Raw genomic sequence first — 26,038 nt, 5'->3', positions numbered from 1 at the left:
AGTGGTTCAAAGGGCCATCCCAGGAAACTGAAACTTAGGAGAAAAAGGAGGCTGGTGTACGAGAAACAGAAACCGCAGGGTGGAAACTCCATAGCTCTTCTGAGGCAGTTGCTCTTTAACTGTTTATTTCTAAAGGAACGAATGATACAAAACACCAACCACAGATGCACAAGACTCTCTTCATTCAGAGAAGTCTCCCGCCATTTTAAAACAGGCATGGCTTCCCCCCAGAATCCTGGGACATGTAATCTGTTAAAAAGCGTTGCTGGGAGATCCCTATTCCACTCTCAGAACGGCCATTCCATTCCCTGTTCTCTGGAGAGAGGGATTGTTAAACCACCCCAGAAACTGTTCGAGAAAACAAGAGGGAAGACATAACACTAGTTAAGCACCGCAAGACCTCAGGGTCTGCCTCTTCTCATATGAACCTACCCAGACCTTGAGATCATCTTCTGAGGCCCTTCTTCATTTGCCTCCTCCTTGAAAGGTCTGGAGGGTAGCAACACGAGAACAGGGCCTTCTCTGCGGTGGTTCCCCATCTGTGGAATGCTCTCCCCAGGGAAGTTCACCTGGCGCCTTCACTATACACCAATAGGCACCAGGCAAAAATGCTCCTTTTTAACCAGGTCTTTGGGTCAGTTGATTGGCCTTTTAAAATGGGGGTTATTGGGTTGTTGGTTTTATTTTGATTAGGTATTTTATGGTTTTATATATTGATTTTGTTCTGTGAACCGCCCTGGGATCTCCGGGTATGGGGGGGGGTATATAAATTCAATCAATAATAATAAATAAAATAATAATAGTGGCACCCTCCCTGTGGAACCCCCTCCCTTCAGATAAAGACATACACAACCTTTAGAAGACATCTGAAGGCAGCCCTGTATCGGGAAGATTTTAATGTCTGATGTTCTATTATGTTTTTATATGTGTTTGAAGCAGTCACTATCTCTTACCCAAACCCAGGCGTCGGCAACCTTTTCAGCCCGTGGGCCGGACAAGGGCTGCATAGGCGCAGAACCAGTTTCTGGCGCTGCGGACATTTTGGAAATGGGCAGTGCAGCACCAGAAATCGCTTCTGCGCATGTCCGCGGCTGCGCTGGTTTGCCGCAGCGGGCGGGGGACTTGCCGAGCGGGCGGCTCGTTTCATGGGCGGCCTGTGGGCCGGATAAACGGCCTCCATGTGCCGTATCCGGACCATGGGCCAGAGGGTGCTGATGCCTGCCCTAACCTACCTCACAGGGTTGTTGTGAGGAGGATATGGGGAGGAGGAAAACCCTGTAAGCCACACGGGAAGCACTAGCTAGCTAGACAACTAAGGGCTCCCAACTAAAGGATGATTTCCTCCTGCCTTTCCCAATGGACCAGGGCGGTTTGACACCCTTTGAAAGGCACCTCTGCACTATAAGCAGTCGGGTGGATGGGCCTGCAGAGAAACAGGTGGTCCAGAATTCCTTTTTCAGCAATGAGTTTATATCAAGCTACCCGTTCTTTCACAACAACCCGCTTTCAAAAACTGAACTGAAAAACGTCTCTTGGTAAGAACACACGTTTCCGTGGCTGCCGTTCGCGGCCGCCATTTCGCTGGTCTCTCCAGGGCTAGGCCATGTGGTGCGTGTTGTTGGCGGGGAACAACGAAGAGGACAGGTTGTTGGAGTGCAACCGGCGGAGGGGGCTCCGCGGGCTGCAGTTCTCGTCATTCGGCCTTGCGTGGCCCCTCTGGGCCGGGGCACTGTTGGCCACGCCGGGACGAGGCGTCCTAGCCTGCGGGGGGCTCGCGAAGGCGTCGGTGAGGCTGTTGAGGTTGGCGGCGAGTCCCTTCAGAATCTCGTTGTGGGCGCGCATCGTCTCCATAATCTGCCTCCTCTCCTCCCGGCACCCGGCCGCGTCCTGCCTCAGGGTCTTCAGGAGACTGAGCGCCACCTCTCTGTCGCGGCCCATCTCGAGGAGTAGCTCCTCCTGCTCTTCTCTCGACTGCTGCAGCAACTCCTGGAAGAGCGTCTCGGCCCCTTTCCTCTTCTTGGGCCGCAGAATGGCAAAGTCAGCCAGGGGAGATGGGGCGGGTGGCGGGTGGGCCACGGGGGGTTCTGAGGGTGGGGGAAATACAAATGATAACTTTATCTACTTATTTACTTTTATTTAACTTTTTAAAATTATAACAACAACAACAACAACAACAACAACAAATGGAACATTGGTTTGTCACAAGATGGAAGCCCACACAGGTAGTATTATTTGGAGTCAGGCGATCTAGCCCAACCCCCTACCAAGGCAGGAAACCCAGTACTACAGCATTCAATTCAATTCAATTCAATTGAATTCAAACATAAAATATAAAATAAATCATACTAGAGCAGGCATCCCCAGACTTCGGCCCTCCAGATGTTTTGGACTACAATTCCCATCTTCCCCGACCACTGGTCCTGTTAGCTAGGGATCATGGGAGTTGTAGGCCAAAACATCTGGAGGGCCGCAGCTTGGGGATGCCTGTACTAGAGTTTCTAAAGAAAAATAGAAAGATTATTGTCAAATCTATTTTTTTGTCCAAAGTAAAGCATTAATCCAAAGGCAAGAGAGAGAAGAGGAAAAAGCAAGAGAGAGGAAGGAAGGAAGGAAGGAAGGAAGGAAGGAAGGAAGGCAGGAAGGAGATATAAAAAAAAGGAACAGACAGAGTGAAAGTGAAAGGAGGGGGGGGTAAAGCTAAATAACTTCCCATTTTTCCTCTGACCGCTATATATAAACATTATTCACTTCATCCTCTCCAATAGAACACCTAATAAATCCACTTTCTACAAACCATTATCTTCAATTCTCAAATCCAAAGGTCATTATTTCATTTTCTCCTTTTGTACAAAAGGTCTATGAAAAGTTTCCTGTCTTTCATTAAATGTTAACCATGACAGAATTGCAGCAGAGGTCCAGCCTCTGCTCAAAAACCCGTCAGCAACGGAGAACCCACCCCTTCCCGCTGTGGGAACAGTTTGCTAGGGTTGCCAGACTCAATAGAGGACAGGACTTCTGTGCCTTTAATTGCCCTGCTCTCTTTTGAGTCTGGAAACCTTAAAGAGAAACCAGCAGACCCTTTGTTTAATTTCCAAGCAAAGGGTCTGCTGGTTTCTCTTTAAGGTTTCCAGACTCAAAAGAGAGCAGGGCAATTAAAGGCACAGAAGTCCTGTCCTCTATTGAGTCTGGCAACCCTACAGTTTGCACCAGCCACCCACAGCTCAGGGGGGGGGGGAGAGAAAACCAGCATGCCCCTCTTGGCTCTGAGCCACAGGTGGATTGCAGAGGTGCTTCTTTGCACTACAATTCTAAGAGGTAGCATGTGTGTAAGACTTGATGGAAAGAAGGGAAGGCTGTGGACACTTTGGGCTCCATCTCTGTCCAGAGCTGCTGGCTTTTCTCATTAGTCAACACCACTCCCACCACACCTGATGCAACCGAGCCAAAGCTCTTTCCACATTACTCAAGAATCCAAATCTGCTAGAACTTCTTCAACTGAGTAACTGAGCACAGATCACAATGAATTCTTCCAGCCGTCTCAAATGGCTAAATGACTGAACTGATATTATTATCATCTATTTATTAGTAGGGACACGGGTGGCGCTGCGGGTTAAACCACAGAGCCTAGGGCTTGCTGATCAGGAAGTCGGCGGTTCGAATCCCCGTGACGGGGTGAGCTCCCGTTGCTTGGTCCCTGCTCCTGCCAACCTAGCAGTTCGAAAGCACGTCAAAGTGCAAGTAGATAAATAGGTACCGCTCTGGCGGGAAGGTAAATGGCGTTTCTGTGCGCTGCTCTGGTTCGCCAGAAGCGGCTTAGTCATGCTGGCCACATGACTTGGAAGCTGTACGCCGGCTCCCTCGGCCAATAAAGCGAGATGAGCACCGCAACCCCAGAGTCGGTCATGACTGGACCTAATGGTCAGGGGTCCCTTTACCTTTTATTTATTAGTCATCAGTCTCCACACGACTAACAGACTAAAACTAGAGTTAAAACAAACAAACTTAGTAATCATTACTATGGTAACAAAAGAAAGCAACAGCCTCAAGAATCACAGTCGTACCTTGGAAGTCTAACAGAATCCGTTCTGGAAGTCTGTTTGACTTCCAAAGTGCGGCTTCTGATTGGCTGCAGGAAGCTCCTGCAGCCAATCGGAAGCCGCAGAAGCCCCATCGGACATTCGGCTTCCAAAAATACCGTATTTTTCGCTCCATAAGACGGAGCATAAGACGCACTTAGTTTTTTAGAGGAGGAAAGCAAGGAAAAAAAATATTCTGAATCAAATGTTGTACTAAACTATTTAATAAACAACCGGTACAGTATATCAGCATAATGTTTGAACATGTAAAATGAAAAGCAGTCAACAGTGGCATTAAGAACCATCATCACCGTCATTAACAAATGAAGAGAGACTTTAAGGCTCGCCTAATCTTCTAGTCTTCTGTGAACCCCAATAACTCATCAGTGTTAGAGTCAGAATTTAGGAAGCTCAGTTGCTCATAATCACTGACATCACTTTCTTCGCTATCTTCAAATAAAATATCATCTTCGTTTCCATCCATAGCATTGCTAATGCCACATTTTTTGAATGACCGGACAACAATTTCCTCCTTCACCGAGTGCCATGATGTTTTCACCCATTCACAAACTTGAGTGATAGTGGGCCTCTTCATCCATCCAGTAAGATCACGATGACCAGCAGCCATCCATTTGTTCCACCCTTCTCGCATAAAGACCTTAAATGGCTTGTTGATGGAAGCGTCGAGAGGTTGTAACTGGCTGGTAAGACCTCCAGGAATTACAGCTAGATGAGTCTTCACATCTTTAAAGCACTTTTTTGTAGTTTCGCTAATATGTGCTCTAAACTGGTCAAGCACTAATAAGGCAGGTTTTTTCAAAAGCCCTCCAGGACGTTTGGACCACACTTTTTCAACCCATACTCTCATTCCATTTTCGTCCATCCACCCTTTCTCATGAACATGTACAACAACTCCTCTTGGAATCACTTCTTTTGGAAAGGTTTTCCTTTTGAAAATTAACATGGGTGGCAATTTGGTGCCGTCTGCACAGCAAGACAACACAACCTTGAAATGGGTTTTCTCATATCCGGAGGTTTTCACGGTGATAGTTTTGGCACCTTTCGGATCAACAGTCCTGTTAGATGGCACATCAAAGGTTAGCAGGACTTCAGCCATATTCCCAATCTGGCCAATTTCAAACCCATTTCTCTTCCTAGCATCAATTACAAACTTATGAAAATACAGAATCCTAGATTCATATTCTTCTGGCATTTTTTGTGCAATTCTAGTTTTGGTGCGCATAGCAAGACCACATCGCTTCATAAATCTGTAGCACCACGATGGTGATCCAGTAAAATCGTGAATGCCTTTCTCTACAGCAAAGCGTTTGGCTTCATATATTATCATTTTTCTAGAGACTGAGAAGCCATTATTCCGGTGATTTGTGATCCATTTTGTCATGGCGATGTCCAACTGTGGCCACTTTGCAGCATGCCCACGAAAAGTGTGCTTACTTTTATCTGCTTTTTGCAGCTGATCCTCCTGTTTCCTCCACTCTCTTATCATTTTTTCAGTTAGAGGCGGCGCAAAATGTCTCTCCGCTGCTCTGTTTCCATGCTCCTTGGCATATTTTACTACCTCCAGTTTAAAAGGAATCTTATATGCTAGTCTTTTCTGCTTCATCATCCGAATGGGGGGTGTTTTCTGCAAGGAAATACAGTGGTATTATATTATAGCATATGCATCATTTTGCTTTCTTGAATTGTCCTAGGCATAACAGCCAACTCCTAGAGGCCTAGCTGCCTCCCCCCCCATTAAATACCATATTTGAGAGAATCACACCCACCCACCCCATGTTGGGGGCATGTGAGGTGGGGCTTTCCTGCCCCCCCAATATTTTATTAAAGTTGGAAGAGGGAGAGAGGGAGGGAAGGAAGGAAGGAAGAGAGGGGGAGAACTCACATTTGTGGGTGCCTGTGGGTGACGCCGTGACGCTGGAACTCCGGAGCAGGAGGTGGAGATGCCTGTACAGGACAGGATCCGTGTAAGCAGCTCTCTCTCAGCTTGCTTTACAGAGGATGGGCGGAGGGGAACACCACCACTTTTAGAAACATCAATGTGCCTACAAAAGCTACAGACCCCCCTTTTTTCCTTATTCACTTCCTTGTAGCCTTGCAGAGAGACCTCAGCCAAATGTAACCCTCTGCACACCTCATTAAACCATCAATAGAATTCCTAATGCGATCGCTGCATGCCTCATTAACAACTGATAAAACTCCCGGAAGCGGACCGAGAGCCCAGGTGGACCGAGGGCCGGTTTCCCGCTTGGAGAGCTGCGCACAGCGGGTAAGCGGCTCTCGTTCCCTCCTCCCAGCTCGCTGTCAAGGAAGAGGCCCGAGAGCCGCTTACCCGCTGCGTGTGGCTCTTGCCTTCGCTCCATAAGACGCACAGGCATTCCCCCTTCCTTTTTAGGAGGGAAAAGGTGCGTCTTATGGAGCGAAAAATACGGTAGTTCACATACCGGAGCAGTCACTTCCGGGTTTGCAGCATTTGTGAGCCAAAACGTTTGAGAACTAAGCTGTTCAAAAACCAAGGTATGACTGAACACCAGTTGCAAGAACAGTAAAAACAGCAGCATATGGGCCGTGACTATTCTTGAATGTAAATTTATGTTGCAGACAAAACCAAACCGAGAGTTGCACTTAGACAATGCGTACCTGTGTTGACGGGGGCATCCTGATGTATGGGGCTTCTTTGGTTAACTCGGGGTCTCTGATAATCCAGGTCTCTTCCTGTGGCAAAACGCAGGGAGGAAAAACAAAGCAGAAACACCTGAGACTAAAGGAGGTTAGTAGAGCTGGGCTTGCACAACAGAAATGAACGTTTTTTAAAATTATTTATTTTAAAAAATTGTTGCACAAAAAGATAAGTGTGTTGCAAATGAAGCAGCAAAAAGATTCATAGCAGAGTTACCATGCAGAACATTTTCACTGCAATTTCTCCAGCACCCACAGGGCAAAGCAACACACCCAGCAAACACACAGCGCAAGGGGCCAACTCTTACCGCTGCCTTCATTGCCGTCTTCCTCCTTCATTGCTGCCATGTCGTTCTCCCCAGCCTCTGCCATGTCTTCCTCAGTACCATCCCCAGTCACCACTCCTGTGTCATCTGGAGAACAAAGCAAGCAAGGAAAAAAATACCCACCTGCTTACAGTTCAAGTTAAAACAGATAGAGGAAATAGACAGAGACACATTCCCGAGACACGGGTGGTGCTTTACTGCTTATACAAATATTTCAGACAATTGGTTATGTTTGTGACGCAACTTAAGAAAATAATAAAGAATAAAGAAATGCTCAATTTTTTCTCTTTCATGCCAACCCCTGAACGCTCTACCTTCAACAATAATTCATGGTGGGTGCTCAAATAATAGGTTATCACCAGGTTAAAATGACCAATAGCCCAGGCCAGCCTTCCCCAACCTAGTTTCCCCCAGATGTTTAGACTACATCAGTCCCAGTCACTGGCTGTAGCCCCAAACATCTGGGGGAAACCAGGTTGGGGAAGGCTGGCCTAGTGAAATGGGAAAAAACCGTTACCCCCCCCCCCAAAAATCATTTCAGTCCCACCGTGAACTGAAAAAGGTAACGTAGAGCAAGCATCCCCAAACTGTGGCCCTCCAGATGTTTTGGCCTACAACTCCCATGATCCCTAGCTAACAGGACTAGTGGTCAGGGATGATGGGAACTGTTGTCCAAAACATCTGGAGGGCCGAAGTTTGGGGATGCCTGACGTAGAGAATAATGTTTACTTATGTACAGTGGTACCTTGGTTCTCAAACGCCTTGGTACTCAAACAACTTGGAATCCAAACACTGCAAACCCGAAGTAGGTTTTCCGGTTTGCAAACTTCTTTCAGAAGCCGAACATGCTCCATTCTGAGTGCCACGCTTTCATTTTGAGTGTCACGCTGAGGTCTGTCCGTCTTTGCTAATTTTGCGTTTTCGCGGCTCTTTTTGTTTTGTTTTTGTGACTGTGTGGAACCCAGTTCAGCTACTGATTGATTGAGTGTGAGAATGCAGTACATTGTTTACTGCTTTCATTTTATGGATCAATGGTCTTGTTAGATAGTAAAATTCATGTTAAATTGCTGTTTTAGGGGTTGTTTTTAAAAGCATGAAACGGATTAATCCATTCTGCATTACATTCTATGGGAAAGCGTGCCTTGGTTTTGGAACGCTTTGCTTTTGGAACCAACTTTCGGAATGGATTAAGTCTGAGAACCAAGGTACCACTGTATGCTACAGACCAAAACTATAACTGCGGCAATTTTCTCTTGAGAAAGAAAACAGGAGGCCGCAATGCATACCGCCAATCAAACTCCCCCCTTGGAAATTATCCCGTTGAGCTGGCATTGCTAAATATCGGTGTGGAGAAATATTAAAATGACCAAATAGCATAGCAGGACTCCAGGCAGCCGCGGCTGTGGAAACCTACCAGCGTCTTCTTGCTTGAGGTATTCTCCAACATTAACCACATGGACGTCCGGTGGGATGGTTTCTTCCACAGCCGGCTGCGGCTGTTCCTGTGCTGCTTCCGGCTGCGGCACCAAGTGGAAGCTCAGGGTTCGCCCGACCCGGCTGGGTTTCATGCTTGCGTTCCCTTGGAGGATGTGGTGCAGCTGTTCGTAGAAAGGGCAAGTCACCTTGCTGCTCCCCGCCTTGGAGTTGTGATCAATCACACGCTTGTATTCCAGCCTCATCACTTTGGTCTTCGAGCGGCACTCCAAGGCGGTCCGGCGATGGCCCCGCGTGGCCATCTTCTGGGCGATGTATTCGAAGAAGTCTATGTTCTGGTGGCTGTTGCGGAGCTGGTCCTGGATTTTCTGCTCTCCCCAGATCTCCAGGAGATTCAAGGTTTCCTGGAGCCGCCACGAAACGCCACGGCCCTTGCGGCCGTTGCTGGTTCCCGCGCTGCTGTTGCCGGTCATCTATCGAAACAACGGGGAGGAAAATAAGAGTTTCAAAACACACGCAGAGAATGCGTAAGCTACAACCAACAGAACCTTGAAAGCTAACCAATTTATTGCCGCCAGCTTTCGCGGCCTGAAGATCGCTTCTTCAGGTACGTAATGAATTCGTTGGGTCTCTGAGGTGCCACAAGGGTTGTGGTTGCTGTAACGAACTGGCATAATGCAGGAAACTAAAGAGGGTTTAGTTTAGTCTGGGGTTGCGGAGCTCATCTTGCTTTACTGGCCGAGGGAGCCGGCGTACAGCTTCCGGGTTATGTGGCCAGCATGATTAAGCCGCTTTCTGGTGAACCAGAGCAGCACACGGAAACGCCGTTTACCTTCTCACTGGCGCGATACCTATTTATCTACTTGCACTTTAACGTGCTTTTGAACTGCTAGGTTGGCAGGAGCTGGGACCAAACAATGGGAGTTCACCCCGTCGTGGGGATTCGAACCGCTGACCTTCTGATCGGCAAGCCCTAGGCTCTGTGGTTTAACCCACAGCGCCACCCGCGTCCCTATCGCTGTCATGTAGGGGAATGGAAATGAGCTATAACATCAGATGTCAAGGAAATAAACAACTATCTGACTTTTAGAAGACATCTGAAAGCTGCCCTGTTTACGGAAGTTTTTAATGTTTGATATTTTATCGTGTTTTTTTAATACAGCGGTGCCTCGCTTAACGAATGCCCTGTAAGACAATTTTTTCGCTAGACGAATGGATTTTACGATCGGAGGTTGCCTCGTAAGACGACGAGGTTTTCTATGGCTGCCGCTTTGTCTTGTGAAGCATGGCCATAGAAAAATGAACCTCCGACTGCAGTCTACCGTGTAGCGAGACTTTGGACGGAGCCGAAGTGCGGCAGTGCGGGGGCTGCGAAGGCAAGAAGCTGTGCCTGTTCCCTGCTAGCCTGTTCCCTAAAATATCACTGGATTGCTATTATTATTTCATGTTATAGCAAGTTTCTAGAGACTAGATTATGAGTCTTTGTAAATTGTATATTGTGTTTCTAAAGGAACTTTTGTTCTTGCCCAATGCCAATGTGTTTGCATTATTAAGTCTGTTATGAATTTAAAAAATCATTTAGTGGTTAATAATTATTTCTCTATTAATATACATACTTCTTCTTAATTGTATTTCACTATTAATATACTTCTGAGGGACGCAAGTGGCACTGTGGGTTAAACCTAAGCCTAAGGCTTGCCGAGCAGAAGGTCTGTGGTTCGAATCCCCGCGATGGGGTGAGCTCCCGTTGCTTGGTCCCTGCTCCTGCCAACCTAGCAGTTTGAAAACACGTCAAAGTGCAAGTAGATAAATAGGTACCGCTCAGGCGGGAAGGTAAACGGCGTTTCCGTGCACTGCTCTGGTTCGCCAGAAGCGGCTTAGTCATGCTGACCCACATAACCCGGAAGCTGTATGCTGGCTCCCTCAGCCAGGAAAGCGAGATGAGCGCCGCAACCCCAGAGTCAGTCATGACTGGACCTAATGGTCAGGGGTCCCTTTACCTTTATTAATATACTTCTCCTTAATTGTATTTCAGTTCAACAATTACTTTGATTAAATACATATTTTGTTATGCTTTAGATACCTATGCGGTCCATAAATCACCATATAGCATATATTCAATACAAAAAAAACAGCAGCAATTTGTTGTTGACAAAGGACAGCTGGACATATCAAGGGCCCCGTTACCTGCAGGAGCTTAGGGCCTCATCAAACCTCAATCCGGCCCTGCATCTGCCCCACCCCACCCTAAAATGCCATCAGACTCAGGGCAGAGGGGGCACCAGCCGCCTGCCTCGCCGCTTGGCAGCAACAGCTTCCGAGGTGGGAGTCCACGCGGAAACCATTGCACCCTCCTCCCGCCCCGCCCCCCAAACACCGACGGATTATTCACCAAACCAGCAAACACCTTGCAGGGAAGGAGCAACGAGGAAGAGCCGCGCCTGCAAAGCGGGGCCCAAAACAAAAGGCGAGAGTCCCGGACCCGGGCAGCGCGACTCGCGGGGGCTGGCGGCGCGGAGCGGCTCCTCTGATTGGACCGAGCGCGGCTCAGGAACGTTCCAGGAAGTTCCCTCGTCCAATCCGGGAACGAGGCGCTCGCGGGGGATTCTCACGGCTTTCTCCGCCCGCCCCGTGCGGAAAGCCAGCGGAAGTGGGTGGATCCGCGGAGCTTTGCTTTCGGGTTGCTCCTTCTTGGGAAATAAGTCTGGGCCGTGTGTGCATGTGTTACGGTATTAACTGAAAGCATGCTACTCCGGGTTTTGGCGCTGGGGGGCAGCAGAGCTCCTTCAGCCACGCGCCTCCTTTTTAGGTTAGACACCGGCATTGCAAGGGGATTTGGGCTAGATGACCCTTGGGGATCCAGATTCTGTGGTTCCCCCCCTTTTTGGTCACAGCCTTTCGAAGTATAGCAAATCTTGGCCAGTGCATGTCAAAAGCAGAGCAAGTTTTTTTTTTAAAAAAAAGGTTGCCCTTTTTGTGGAACAATGTAACTTTGATGCATCGCTTAAATGTCTTATTTTACTACTTAATTTATTACATTTATATACTTTATATCTTCTAAGGAGCTCAATGTGGCATTCAGGATTTCCTTCTCCCCGTTTCATTCTCAGGACAACCCTGTGATGTAGGTTAGGGTAAGAGACAGTGGCGGCTTCAAAGACATATAAAAACATAATAGAACATCAAACATTAAAAACGTCCCCATACAGGGCCGCCTTCAAATGCCTTCTAAAGATTGTGTATTTCTTTATCTCCTTGAGGCAGGGCTCCACTGCCTGGTTCCCTGGAACCTGACTTCTTGAAGGGGGGCCCTCAGAGCTTCTTGCAGAAGGCCTTCGGAGCTGGACCTCAGTGTCCGGGCAGATCAGTGGTCAAGAACTGGACCAGGAGACATGTTTTACATCAGTTTTATTTCATTTCACATTTGGTTGCCATAACCTGGAGGAAAGTATGGCTGGGACCCTTGCTCTTTGAGCACATTCGTCTGAACAAAATATAAAAATTTCCCTCCAGTAGCTCCTTAGAGACCAACTAAGTTTGTCACTGGTATGAGCTTTTGTGTGCATGCACACTTCTTCAGATACACTGAAACAGAAGTCTCCCAGAGGGTGGGGAGGGGTATTACTCCGAAGGGGGGTGGAAATGGGTGATTGGCTGATAGGTGTGGTAAACCTCTGGACGACTGTTAACGACTGCAATTGGTCTTACAGGAAAGCAAGGGGTGAGATGGCTAAAAATAGCTTTATCATGTACAGTTTAATGAGATAAGAATCCAATGTCTCTATTCAGACCAAGTCTCTCCATGGTTTTAAGTTTGGTAATAAGTTGCAATTCAGCAACTCCTCACCCACAATAATACAACCATCAGACTTAACATGGACACTGGTACCAGAGCTTGCAATAAGCATAAGCCCAGATGCCAACTTTGCTGCCACATACACCTAGACAACACCATTACTGGCCCCAACAACATCAAACATACCATCTCAGGACTATTTAATTGCTCATCTAACATTGTGTATGCCATCAAATGCCAACAGTGCCCTTCAGCTCTCTATATTGGACAAACAGGCCAAACCCTACGCCAAAGGATAAATGGACATAAATCTGACATCAGGAATCACAAGAGAGAGAAACCAGTAGGAGAACACTTCAATCTCCCATGACATTCTATACAAGATCTCAAAGTAGCTGTCTTATTACAAAAGAATTTCAGAAATAGACTGGAAAGAGAAGTTGCTGAATTGCAACTAATTACCAAGCTTAAAACCATGGAAGTCACCAAACTTAAGCCACCACCCCCCGCAGTACACTAAGCAGCCGCAGGACAACCCATTTCGGGAGGAAGCAAATTAAGGAAACCATTATCTTTAAGGAGCTGCTATTGACCTCATAGGGAATGTATGTGTGAAGAACACGCAAGAGGATTGCAAAGGTTTGTAGGTTTTTTTCATTTTTTATTTTCCAAAAAACAAACTCTTCCATAGCTGCAGCTTAGGATTCAAAATAACACCAACCATCGTGCTCTGACCCTCTCCCCAGCTTGCCGCCTTTACCAGACTGCAACCTCTTCCCCCTAGGCCACCAATCCCAAAGACTCTCCTTCCAAACTCTGCTTTGTTTTCTGAACTAACTCAGAGTTGGAGGAGGGGCCCCACGCAACAGCTATCTGGTCCAGAATCCCATTCTCCTTGACTTTTCTCAATGGCCCGTTCCTTCCTTCTTTTTTTCCTTCCACCATGTAGTTCTTTTATTATTACTATTTTAAAGTTTTTCAGTTGCACAAAATAAAGTGGAAAAATAATGGTGTGGGAGCCATGGCTCGTCTCCCAGGCACTTTCCTGACACGGGGAAGCTGGCCTGGCTTATATTTTAATGCTCGCTAAACCTACTGACCGGCACCCAGTTCTAACACACCACACACAAATTAAATTCTAACACTTACTGGATGCAGAAATTTAGGGTGTCTGGCACCCACAAACTCATAACACTGCAGAGGAAATGCTAGGCTGTCACCTCCTCTCAGGGTGGGGGTGGTAGAGCTGGGAGCGGTGACGATCGTCCTCAGGACTCAACACTTCAGACCAACTCCCCACCAAACATGGAAAAAGGGCTGGACCTTCTCCCCAGAGAATGAGGCTTGCTGGAAATTGAAGATCAAGTCGTCGGTGTGGGCATCATAGAATTCCACACGGCCCTCATCATAGTCTAGGGACACCCGGATCTTCCTGGGCTCATAGCTCAAGCTCAAAGGGGTCCGCTCGGGGAGGGTTGAAGCCCAGAAGGGATCAGATGAGGCTGACTCATCCTTCGCCTTCCCAATGGCCCAGATCCCCTCAGAAGGAAGCATGCTGACAAAGCCTTTGCGCCTGACAGACTCTTTTGCAACCCCTACGGCCCAAGTGGCCCGTTCCCTTTCCTCCTCCTCTTCCACCACCACCTCCCACCAATATCTTCCCGAGGTGAATTTTGCATGGCCCAGCACGTAGAGCATGTTGTCGAATCTCCCAGGGTTGTCCAGCACTTCCTGCCTTCCCCTTCTCCTTCTCAAACTCTTCAGGTCCTCGGTTATAACAAGAAACGGGTGTGCTGTTCCTGGATCCAGAGTGATACTCACTGCAGAAGAAGAAGAAGAAGAAGAAGAAGAAGAAGAAGAAGAAGAAGAAGAAGAAGAAGAAGAAGAAGAAGAAGAAGACGACAAAGGAGGTTGGATGACTGAGGATGCCTACTGGAGAGAGGCTCGAAAACACTCCAGGCCTGTTCCTCGGGCTCAGCAAAAAGTGGAAAGGACCACTCCTTCAATTACAGGCATCAGATGTCAAAGAGAAAAGCAACTACCAGACTTTTAGAAGACATCTGAAGGCAGCCCTGTTTAGGGAAGCTTTTAAATGTTTAATACATTATTGTATTTTAATGTTCTGTTGTAAGCTGCCCAGAGTGGCTGGGGAAACCCAGCCAGATGGACGGGGGAATAATAAATTATTATTATTATTATTATTATTATTATTATTATTATTATTATTATGTGTGTGTGCATGCTCTAGTTACCCTGTTTCCCCTAAAATAAGACATACCCATAAAATAAGCCGTAGCAGGATTTCTAAGCATTTGCACAATATAAGCCATACCCCCCAAAATAAGACATTGGCGCAGTTCTGGAGGGCTCCAAGGAAGAGGCGAGGCTGGACGCATAATAAAAATAAGACATCCCCTGAAAATAAGCTATAGTGTGTCTTTTTGAGGAAAAATAAATATAAGTGTCTTATTTTCGGGAAAACACGGTATCTCTCTCTTGGACTACTGCAATGCACTCTATGTGGGGCTACCTTTGAAGGTGACCTGGAAACTGCAATTAATCCAGAATGCGGCAGCTAGATTAGTGACTGGGAGTGGCCGCCGGGACCACATAACACCGGTCCTGAAAGACCTACATTTGCTCCCAGTACATTTCCAAGCACAATTCAAAGTGTTGGTGATGATCTTTAACGCCCCAAACGGCCTTGGTCCAGTATACCTGGAGGAGCGTCTCCACGCCCATCGTTCTGCCCGGACACTGAGGTCCAGCACCAAGGGCCCCTCTGGCGGTTCCCTCGTTGCGAGAAGCCAAAATACAGGGAACCGGGCAGAGGGCCTTCTCGGTGGTGGCGCCCGCCCTGTGGAACGCCCTCCCATCTGATGTCAAAGAGAACAACTACTACCAGATTTTTAGGAGACATCTGAAGGCAGCCCTGTTTAGGGAAGCTTTTAATGTCTAATAGATTATTTTAATGTTCTGTTGTAAGCCGCCCAGAGTGGCTGGGGAAACCCAGCCAGATGGGCGGGGTATAAATAATAAATAATAATAATAATAATAATAATAATTATTATTATTACAGGCAGGTTGAGGACACAGAGGCACTCTGGACCCCCACTCACATGTAGATATTCTGGAAGCCCCACATTCCAATAATAATAATAATAATAATAATAATAATAATAATAATAATAATACCCCGCCCATCCAGCTGGGTTTCCCCAGGCACTCTGGGCAGCTCCCAACAGAATGCTAAAAGCGCAATAAAACATCAAACATTATAAACTTCCCTAAACAGGGCTGCCTTCGGATGTCTTCTAAAAATCAGATTTCCACAGGGAAACTACCGAGAAGGACCTCTGCCTGGTTCCCTGTAACTTGGCTTCTCGTAGTGAAGGAACCACCAGAAGGCCCTCGGCGCTGGACCTCAGTGTCCAGGCAGAACGATGAGGGTGGAGATGCTCCTTCAGGTATACTGGGCCGAGGCCGTTTAGGGCTTTAAAGGCCAACACTTTGAATTGTGCTCAGAAACCTACTGGGAGCCAATGTAGGTCTTTCAGGACCGGTGCTATATCGTCTCAGCGTCCGCTCCCAGTCACCAGTCTAGCTGCCGCATTCTGGATTAAGCAGGCACTGATTATACCACATGTGGAATCCCTGCCATCCAGCATCTTAGTTGTCCTCTCATTGATGAGCCCAATTTCTGTTCATATGAAAGAAAATAAATGGACTTTTCCAGAAGAGGGTTGCAACAAGCCACTCGCCTAAGGCCCTGAGATCTTTTGATGAAGATTGGGTATATAAATCTAACAAACTAAAAAAAATAAAAAATTAAGGAAGCCAGATGAAATACTTGAACAAAATACTTCTTCCATCCTTACAGATAGTTTACCTTTGTTCGGTGCCTGCATCAGAAGCCCTGTTACATGGAAGAAAGAGGAACTAATTAAAAACGTGGTCAAAAGTCCATCAAGTATATAATTTGTTAAATGTCCCTGCCCCCCAAGCCCCCCTCATACTAAATTATTGATTAATGAGGCCTATCGTGGATATAATTGGGGGGGGGGACAGAAGATGGGTCAGGTGGCCAATTACTCACGGACGAAAAACAAGGATATGCCTCGCCTAAAAAGAAAAATAACGACTGTTGTTATCAAGCAAAGACAACTATTTTTAATTTTCTCCATCCTCTTCTCGGCTAAGGGCTCATCCATACTGTTGTTTAATATGGCCATAAGGTTCCATCATAGAATCATAGAGTTGGAAGAGACCACAAGGGCCATCCAGTCCAACCCCCTGCCAAGCAGGAAACACCATCAAAGCATTCTTGACATATGCCTGTCAAGCCTCTGCTTAAAGACCTCCAAAGGAGGACACTCCACCACACTCCTTGGCAGCAAATTCCACTGCCGAACAGCTCTCACTGTCAGGAAGTTCTTCCTAATGTTTAGGTGGAATCTTCCATCAATTCTCTGTTATCCATATGATGGGTCTCCTCTAAATCAGAACCTCCCCACACTTTTCCCCTCCCTCAATCCCAGGTTTTCTCATCCCCTCTCCTTTTCAGAGTATCCCTGGTATGTGGGAGAAAAAAAATACACTTGCAGATGGATTATGGATTATGTGTGACCTTGCCATGCATATACCAAGATCACAAACACCGCTTCCTTCCTTCTTCGCTCACCTGGGGCATGTTCAGGGAGGGAAAGGCATGGATAGCCTATTCAAGGGAAGGGTTTTCAAACACCTATAGAATAACCACACGCCCCATTATGAATGGCAGGATCTAGAATCCACCTAGGTTGAGGACTAGCAGGAAGAATTCCAGACTGAGATCAACTGCATTTTTGTGCTTCAAATGGCTAAGTGTGTCCACAGCCAAGGAGGATAGTTACATCAAAGGAATTCTAGGAAGTGGGTGGAATGAGGGAAATGTGATTTGAGACCCCTTGGATCATTCCAAGTAGGAGCCAGCTCCTCTTTAGCGAAATTCAGACTTTCGCAGCAACCAACTGAGATGCGGAACTGCCTGACAAATGGCGCCCTCCCTCCTCCCCGAACTGACCCTCCGACCCCTAAAGAATACCTTTGCATTTCTCCATGGTATCCTTCAGAACTGAATTTTTCTGAGTGTAACTTATGAGTCTCTCTTCCATGCCTGGAGAGATTCCCAGCAGCGTCTGCCTTCTTTTCAACTCCTGAAACCTGGAAGGAAGGTGGGTCAGCCTAAGAGATGGTTTAAACAGCAGCAGCAGCAGCAGCAACAACAACAACAACAACCAATGTGGATGACCTGCCACTGGAAAAGGATGGGAAGGAGACCGAGAAAGAGCTACGTACCTCATCACCGTAGTCCCGATACCCTGAAAGAGAGCATGAGAGAAATGGGTCTCAGATCACAGGCAGAACACAAACAGGGCATTTTGCTCCATTGGATACTACTTTTCTTAGAAGGCTCCATGCACCATAGCTGCCAAGTCTCCCGTATTCCCCGGGAAACCCCCGTTTTTCCAGCCGTTTCCCGCTGGCAGCCCGGATTTTTAAAAAACCCGTAAATCCCCCGGATTCTTACCGGCCCGGGGAGGCTCCTTCTGCGCATGTCTGGAGTCTCTGGACATGCGCAGAAGCAATTTCTGGCACAGCAGCCATTTTGGAAATGGGCAGAGCATGAGTAGAAGCGACTTCCGATGCTGCTCTGCCCAGTTCCAAAATGGCCGCAGCGCGACTTCTGGTGCCGCGCCGCTGCCGATCCTGGATTTTTCAAATTGGGTGTCGGCACCTATGCCATGCACACATTATAAAAAGGTCAAGGACCCCTGGACGGTTGTGTCCAGTCAAAGGCGAGTATGGAGTTGCAGCCCTCATCTTGCTTTCAGACTGAGGGAGCCGGCGTTTGTCCACAGACAGCTTTCCGGGTCATGAGGCCAGCATGACTAGACAGCTCCTGGTGCAACGGGACACCATGACAGAAGCCAGATTGCACGGGAACATTATACATTCAATGGGCACATTTCTTCTATCAAGTAGTCCATACACAACCTGGACCTATTACACATTTGGTGCCCTGGGAAAGCACTTTTTTCACAAATTAAGTTTCGTTCTCAAAATAAAAGCTTAACGCAGATCGATTCTGCATTACCCCCCCCCCCCGGTGCGTCCAGTTGAAAATGGACGGAGGCAGCCCCAGCAATGGGGGCTGAGATCTGCCCAATGTCGCTGTGGCTGGGTGTACACCAAGATTTCAACCCCCAATTCCTTCTTCATTCCCCTGGCGTATGGGGCAGGGAGGAAAAGTCACGAAAAATCTAATCAATAAGAGCATCTTGAAATGTGTATCAAGTAACCACACCCACTTTTGGGGTGGTGGTGGAAGGTTCTAGAAACAACCTGGGCTGAAATCAGCAGGTTGAGGATGAGCATGCATGGTTCCACGCTGAGAAAAAGCTACTCCTTTGTGCTACAAATGGATAAGTTTGTACAGAGCCCAAGTGCCCTCCCAAGGGACCGTGACTTCTACAAGTCCCGGGATCAGGGAGCTGCCTTTGTGTTTCACGTCTCACCTGCAGGAACTCAACAGCGGGCAGTTCGCACTTCTCCTCCATGTCTGTGATGAGGCTACTGAGACCGGCGAGATCCTGTGAAAGCCTGGCGATATTTCTTTCCTTTTTCTTCCTCATCTCTTTCTCCAGATCCTCCAGCTCGGTCAGCCAAAAGCGCTGCAGCTCCTCCAGGAAACTGTGCATTTGCTCAAAAGCGCCCGTGATCTTGTTCTTCTCCACCTCTAGCTCCCCCTGAAGGGGAAATAGAAATTGGGGAGGGGGCAGAGGTGGAAGCTGAGTGCCGTTCAAGGGAGCATAGCTACAGGCCTGCGACTGATACTGCAAAAGAATTCTACACATAATGCTCCTTTAATGTAGCACAATGCGTCAATTTCCACAGGATTCTTAGGAATGAACTTTTTTTTTTTTTGTACTGACTTTGTCATCACTTTGGAAGGGGGACACTGCAGAAATTTTTCTGTTGCCAGATTTACCATGGTGCTTATACTGCAAGCTGGGGAGAAAGGCTCTCACAATAAATAAATAAATAAATAAAAAACATACTGTACAGTCGTACCTTGGATCCCGAACGCCTTGTGAGTCGAACTTTTTGGCTCCCGAACACCGCAATACCGGAAGTGACTGTTCCGGTTTGTGAACGTTCTTTGGAACTCGAACGTCCGGCGCGGCTTCCGCTGCTTCTGATTGGCTGCAGGAGCTTCCTGCAGCCAATCGGAAGCCGTGCCTTGGTTCCTAAACATTTTGGAAGTCAAATGGACTTCCGGAATGAATTCTGTTCAACTTCCAAGGTACCACTGTACACACAAACACAGAAAATAAATAAATAAGTAAATAATATTATATTAATATTAGAGATTAATGATATACATTAATGATATACATTAATCTTGGGAATGCAACAAAATTAGAATCAGGTAACTGGTAAAATTATGAATTTTGAATTATGGTGCTGGAGGAGACTCTTGCGAGTCCCATGGACTGCAAGAAGATCAAACCTATCCATTCTGAAGGAAATCAGCCCTGAGTGATCACTGGAAGGACAGATCGTGAAGCTGAGGCTCCAATACTTTGGCCACTTCATGAGAAGAGAAGAATCCTTGGAAAAGACCCTGATTCTGGGAAAGATGGAGGGCACAAGGAGAAGGGGACGACAGAGGACAAGATGGTTGGACAGTGTTCTCGAAGCTACGAACATGAGTTTGCCCAAACTGTGGGAAGCAGTGGAAGACAGGAGTGCCTGGCGTGCTATGGTCCATGGGGTCACGAAGAGTCGGACACGACTAAACGACTAAACAACAACAACAACTGGTAAAAACGGCCACTCGGTTCACCAAGGTTTGTGTGTTTATATTTTGAATTAGCACCAAAATCTTTCAAGTCCCTCCAAAGTTCTTAATCCAGCCCTGCAAAGGCTGCCTGCCAATTTATCTATTGGAATAGCATCCCACAGCATGGGATCTGCAACACTAAACACCCGATTTCTTGTGGAGGTCTGTCAGGCCTCTCTAACATGGGAAGCAACCAGTGATATTTTTCTAGAAAAAGAGGTGCCAGATGCTTACCACGAACCTCTCCCTTGTTCTCTTAGAATGGCGCCCACTTGAGACATACCCGAGCTGAGCTCCGGCTGGAGGAAAAAAGCCTTTGAAACAACTAACATTGCCCCCTCATGGTGGGGGGAGGGGGGGGGAAAGTAATGAAATTAATAAAATAAATTGGCAAGGATCCGATGTATTTTAAACACTGATTAACTGAATGGATATATATGTGTATTTTGTTTTCTTTTTGGTTGTTGTTGTTGTTGTTTTAGTTTTTTTTCTTGTTTTTTGTTTTTTTTACCGTATTGTTTTTTTTCTGTTTTGTTTCTTCTGTTTTGCCTTTTTCTTCTGTTTTTGTATATTTGTAGATTTTGTGAAACGATTTGTAATAACCAATAAAGATTCTTTTTTTAAAAAAAACATTGCTCCCTCATGTTATCCCCATCTTTGAGCTGATTAGGGCTCAGGTGGCCGAGCTGGCAAAATGTCCTGAGCCGGCCCTGCTTTAAGGTATCCTGGACCCAAGATGTTCAGGGCCCTTCATATCACAGGAGCACACTGAGCCAGTAGCAAATGGGCAGCCAGCACAGATGGTGTTCTTTCCCCCCTTCTGCACAGCAACTTTACAGAGCTCTAAGGCAGAAACGTGAACACTAGGGTGATGACTTTTTTACAACCTCATTTCCCTGTATCATAATTTGATGAGCTTTCATTAAAGATTAGATAAAATCTTACTTTCAAAGAGATTTGATTTAAAAAAAACACGCACAAAATGATTTTAAAAAAATTATTTATCAGTTTTTTGACCATCTTTGAAGTCACTGTAAGCAGATATAAAATTGAACCCGAGCTTTAGAGCAGGCGTCCCCAAACTGCGGCCCTCCAGATGTTTTGGCCTGCAACTCCCATGATCCCTAGCTAACAGGACCAGTGGTTGGGGAAGATGGGAACTGTAGTCCAAAACATCTGGAGGGCCGAAGTTTGGGGATGCCTGCATTAGAGTCACATATATACAACATTATATAGGGTCATCAAACACACAAGGAAGCTTTTTTTTTAGCTGCAGTAACAGTATAGACACCGCTAGAGGAAGATGTTTTGCTACCTCTCCTGTAGGTTCTTTTCCCAGCATGCCCGGGAGGGTATGGTGGCTGAGTTTGGAGGTCCCAAAAAGGGGCTTTTGCCTTGCGCAGGTGTGACATTTGTATACCCTATGTTGCTAAGAACACTCCCCATTGTGGAATGTGTCCAACTTTGATACGAAATATATATAGAATTGTTAATACAATTTTATGAAATGCTAAAACGGCATACAAAAAAAACGGTTTGTGCGTAACCTTTTTTAAATATTTCAATGGAATATACCTCATTTTAGTCATTAATAGAGAGTCCCATGGACTGCAAGAAGATCAAACCTGTCCATTCTGAAAGAAATCAGCCCTGAGTGCTCACTGGAAGGACAGATCGTGAAGCTGAGGCTCCAATACTTTGGCCACCTCATGAGAAGAGAAGACTCCCTGGAAAAGACCCTGATGCTGGAAAAGATTGAGGGCACTAGGAGAAGGGGACGACAGAGGACGAGATGGTTGGACAGTGTTCTCAAAGCTACGAACATGAGTCTGACCAAACTGCGGGAGGCAGTGGAAGACAGGAGTGCCTGGCATGCTATGGTCCATGTCGTCACGAAGAGTCGGACACGACTAAACGACTAAACAACAACAACAAGGCAAAAGTTCATCCATTTGTGCCACAGGAAATAATTTTTGAGAAAAATAATGAAAAAGTCATCACCCTAGTGCAGTGTTTCTCAACCAGTGTGCCTCCAGATGTTTTGGGACTACAACTCCCATCATTCCTGACCGCTGGTCTTGCTAGCTAGGGATGATGGGAGTTGTAGTCCCAAAACATCTGGAGGCACACTGGTTGAGAAACACTGCCCTAGTGAATACAACCTGAGATATCTGCCTACATACATATCCAGGACAACATGCATCCCGAGTGTGGGAACTATAACAGCAAAGACCTACCGGATACGCCTGAATCCTCTCTTCTTCAGCCAGTTTCCATTCCATAATCACTCGTCTCTCTTGCACCAGAAACTGCATCTGGGTCTGCATTTTTTGCTGTGGAAAATAAAATGAGGCTTTTTGACCTGCGAGAAATCAGCCAATTTGATGCCTAGACACGACCCCCCCCACACACAAAATATTGGATTATTTATTATTATTATTATTTTATTTTTATTTATTGGGGTGGCGTGTGCTGTAGCTCAACTTTTCTCATGCTAAAGGACAGTCATGCTACCCCCTTTTAAGCAGACGTTGCTGATGTAGAAGCGGCAAACGGAAAAGGCTGCTCCAGTTAACCTTAGCAAGTGAACAACAACACTTCCGGTCTTGTTGGGAAAGTTACCTTAAATATCTTTTTCAACTCATTATAAATCAATCTCCCCAAAAGTCCTTAGCTACTTTGCACGTCTGTCCGCCACATGTGGTAAAAGGAGCCTTTACATTTCCAACAAAGATTTGACGTTGATTTATATATATTTTGGCTAATTTGCTTGGTGTTAGGTACCATCCGTATATCATAGCACGGTGGAGATGAAAGCTAGACCTCTGAAGCACATTCGAAGCACATCTCCCTCTTCAAAGAATTCTGGGCGCTACAGTTCACCCCACGCAGGGTTACAACTCCCAGGAACCAACTACAATGCCCAGAATTCTTTGACAGGGAAAATGGGCTTGGAATGGGCTTTCCAGGTAGTGCGCTCATGCAACCTAAGACACAGATCTGAGAATTGATGCCTGCAGGAGATTTCCTACCTTCAACCACCGTGAAGCCTGGTCCAGATTAGTCACTTCGTGTTCGCTGTGCTCTTTCGACCTCTTGCAGTCGATGCAGATGGGGACTGCGCAAGGCCTGCAGAAAAGGTGCAGGGGTTCCCCGTGTCTCTCGCAACCGGCTCTCCCCACCTGGTGGGTGAACTTCTTGGCTATTTCGACCAGGTTTGCCAGCTGCCGGTTCGGCCTGAAGCTGCTTCTCTGGACCACTTGCCTGCACTGGGGGCAGGTTGGGGGTCTTTGGCTTTCTTTCCAGCACCTGATGAGGCAGACTTTGCAGAAGTTGTGCCCGCAGTCCAGAATCACCGGGTCATTGAAATATTCCAGGCAGATGGGGCAGGTGGTTTCGTGGCAGAACTGCCGGACGAGGCTCTGGGTTGCCATGTCTGCTCTGCTCCTCTCTGAAACAGAAGGGAGAAAGGGAGGATGTTTTGCTTTTGGTTTCAAGGTACTGACTGTTTCCTGGAACTGCAGGGCTCTCGAGCGTGAGTCATCCCAGATTAGCTGTTCCAAGCCACATCACTTAATTTTAAAAGGTGGGCTTTGACTGCTGCCAATTATTCATTCAAAAATGCAGTGGTTTTTTTCTGGGGGAACGCAGGGATACGCATACCCTTAAACATTTTGTGAATCTACGTCTGGCCTCATTGAGGGGCAGTATTTCAATATGAGTAGGAAAATGAGGGTACCTCTAAACTTATTTTTTAATAGAAAAAAAGCACTGCAAAAATATATGCCTCCATAGAACAGCTTACCATCTCCAATCAAACCATCCACCTGACAAAAACACTTACAAAATACAGTACAACATTTGACATGTGTTCGCGTTCGTTATTAGCTTCTTGTTGATTCTGATTACTTTTTGAATGCTTTAAATAGCTGTTTTTACAGTGGCGCTGTGGGTTAAACCACTGAGCCTAGGGCTTGCTGATCAGAAGGTCAGCGGTTCGAATCCCTGTGACGGGGTGAGCTCCCGTTGCTCGGTCCCAGCTCCTGCCAACCTAGCAGTTCGAAAGCACGTCAAAATGCAAGTAGATAAATAGGAACCGCTACAGCGGGGAGGTAAACGGTGTTTCCGTGTGCTGCTCTGGTTCGCCAGAAGCGGCTTTGTCATGCTGGCCACATGACCTGGAAGCTATACGCCGGCTCCCTCGGCCAATAATGCGAGATGAGCACGCAACCCCAGAGTCGGTCACGACTGGACCTAATGGTCAGGGGTCCCTTTACCTTTACCTTACTCATCATTTTATCGTTTTTGCAAAACCACTTTATTTTTTTACCATCAAGAGGTATACAGTGGTACCTTGGTTCTCAAAATGCCTTCGTACTCAAACAACTTGGAACCCAAACACTGCAAACCCGGAAGGAAGTGTTCTGGTTTGCGAACTATTTTCGGAGGCCAAACATGCTCCGTTCTGAGTGTTTAGGGGTTATTAGGGGTAAGTCTGGAACGGATTAATCCGTTTTGCATTACTTTCTATGGGAAAGAGCGCCTTGGTTTTGGAATGCTTTGGTTTTGGAACGGACTTCTGGAATGGATTAAGTTTGAGAACCAAAGTACCACTGTACACATTTTATGAAATAGAGCATTTTACAGATTGCAAAGAAACAATACTAAGTGTCCAAACCGACATGAATGAAAAAACTGCAGAATTTAAAACTGGCTAATTTAGCTGAGATTCCTGCATGGCAAAGGGGGTTCGACTAGATGGCTCTTGGGGTCCCTTCCAACTCTACAATTCTCTGATTCTAATTTGTCAACGCATGGGAGAAATGTTTTTGGGCAATGTCAAAAAAACTTTAGATGGGACATTTTAATACGAGCAGTGGATAAAAGTTGATTAACTCATTCTCACCCCACAAAATTGCTTGGGATGCCTGAATAAAACCCACTCAGGCTTTTGGAGTGATTATAGAAACTATAGAATGAAAATTGTGTGGGAAGGGTCGAGCATGGGAAGCTTGCGTTTCCAAAAGAGAAGGTCGAAGTAGCACGTAAGCAGGAGGAGGTTGGAGGGAACAGGAGATAAGGAGTGAAGGCCGAAGGCCGTTGCTATGCAACTTTGCCAGAGCGAGACGGAACATCTGCTGTTTATGAATACTTGAGGCATCAATATTGTGTCTTTTACCCCGGGCAGTGGAACTTTCCTCTCTGCCTAAAGGGTATCCGTGGGGGTGAAGTGACAACCATTGCAATGCTTCAAATAAATCCGTCTGGTTTGACAGACAAATTGGGGCCTGGGTTCTTTTGGCTTCCCAGGCTGAACCCACGGCTATTGGGGCGAGCGAGTCCCCCCTTCCAATATTTCCCCGAGACCACCTGCTTTTCTTTGTAGCTTTCTGTTTCTATTATGTTTTTTTGTATATACCGGAAGCCGCCTAGAGTGGCTGGGGCAACCCAGCCAGAGGGGTGGGGTAGAAATATCATCATCATCATTAGCAATATGGAAAGTGATGGGGAAATGCATTAGGAAGTGGGGGGGAAATCATTGTCTAACCTTCCTGCAAAAAAAAAAAAGGGATGCGGGTGGCGCTGTGGATTAAACCAAAGAGCCTAGGGCTTGCTGATCAGAAGGTTGGTAGTTCGAATCCCCGCGACGGGGTGAGCTCCCGTTGCTCGGTCCCAGCTCCTGCCCACCTAGCAGTTCGAAAGCACATCAAAGTGCAAGTAGATAAACAGGTACCGCTCCGGCGGGAAGGTAAACGGCGTTTCCGTGCGCTGCTCTGGTTCACCAGAAGCGGCTTAGTCCTGCTGGCCACATGACCCGGAAGCT

General features: G+C 46.7%; 2 protein-coding genes across 7 annotated transcripts; both read right to left on the bottom strand.

Annotated features, from left to right (window-relative positions):
* Positions 1-108: 108 nt before the first annotated feature.
* On the bottom strand, positions 109-11,233 carry LOC118080993 (uncharacterized). 6 transcript variants are annotated; one of them, XM_088663611.1, is made up of 7 exons: positions 10,926-11,073; positions 8,514-9,006; positions 7,082-7,186; positions 6,735-6,809; positions 5,980-6,041; positions 5,532-5,721; positions 109-2,084 (listed from the first exon to the last, which is right to left on the bottom strand). In XM_088663611.1, exons 2-7 carry the CDS (start codon positions 9,004-9,006, stop codon positions 1,597-1,599), a joined length of 1,413 nt encoding a protein of 470 aa, XP_088519737.1. In that variant the 5' UTR covers positions 10,926-11,073; the 3' UTR covers positions 109-1,596. The 6 variants fall into 6 exon arrangements, with proteins under 6 accessions (XP_088519737.1, XP_034962970.3, XP_060126629.2 ...); XM_035107079.3 differs by having other exon boundaries at positions 10,941-11,071; XM_060270646.2 differs by lacking the exon at positions 10,926-11,073 and adding an exon at positions 10,721-10,853.
* A 1,736-nt stretch (positions 11,234-12,969) lies between these two features.
* Positions 12,970-23,712, bottom strand: LOC118080111 (zinc finger protein RFP-like). The gene is made up of 7 exons (XM_060270780.2): positions 23,247-23,712; positions 22,452-22,547; positions 18,887-19,117; positions 17,667-17,689; positions 17,413-17,531; positions 16,219-16,245; positions 12,970-14,149 (listed from the first exon to the last, which is right to left on the bottom strand). The coding sequence occupies exons 1-7, from the start codon at positions 23,646-23,648 to the stop codon at positions 13,605-13,607; spliced, it is 1,443 nt and encodes a 480-aa protein (XP_060126763.1). The 5' UTR covers positions 23,649-23,712; the 3' UTR covers positions 12,970-13,604.
* Positions 23,713-26,038: the final 2,326 nt, after the last annotated feature.

Source organism: Zootoca vivipara, chromosome 2, assembly GCF_965207765.1.
Source record: "Zootoca vivipara chromosome 2, rZooViv2.hap1.1, whole genome shotgun sequence".
Lineage (NCBI taxonomy): Eukaryota > Metazoa > Chordata > Lepidosauria > Squamata > Lacertidae > Zootoca > Zootoca vivipara.
Note: the sequence above shows the minus strand (reverse complement) of the source record. Positions and strands in the feature narration are given on the sequence as shown.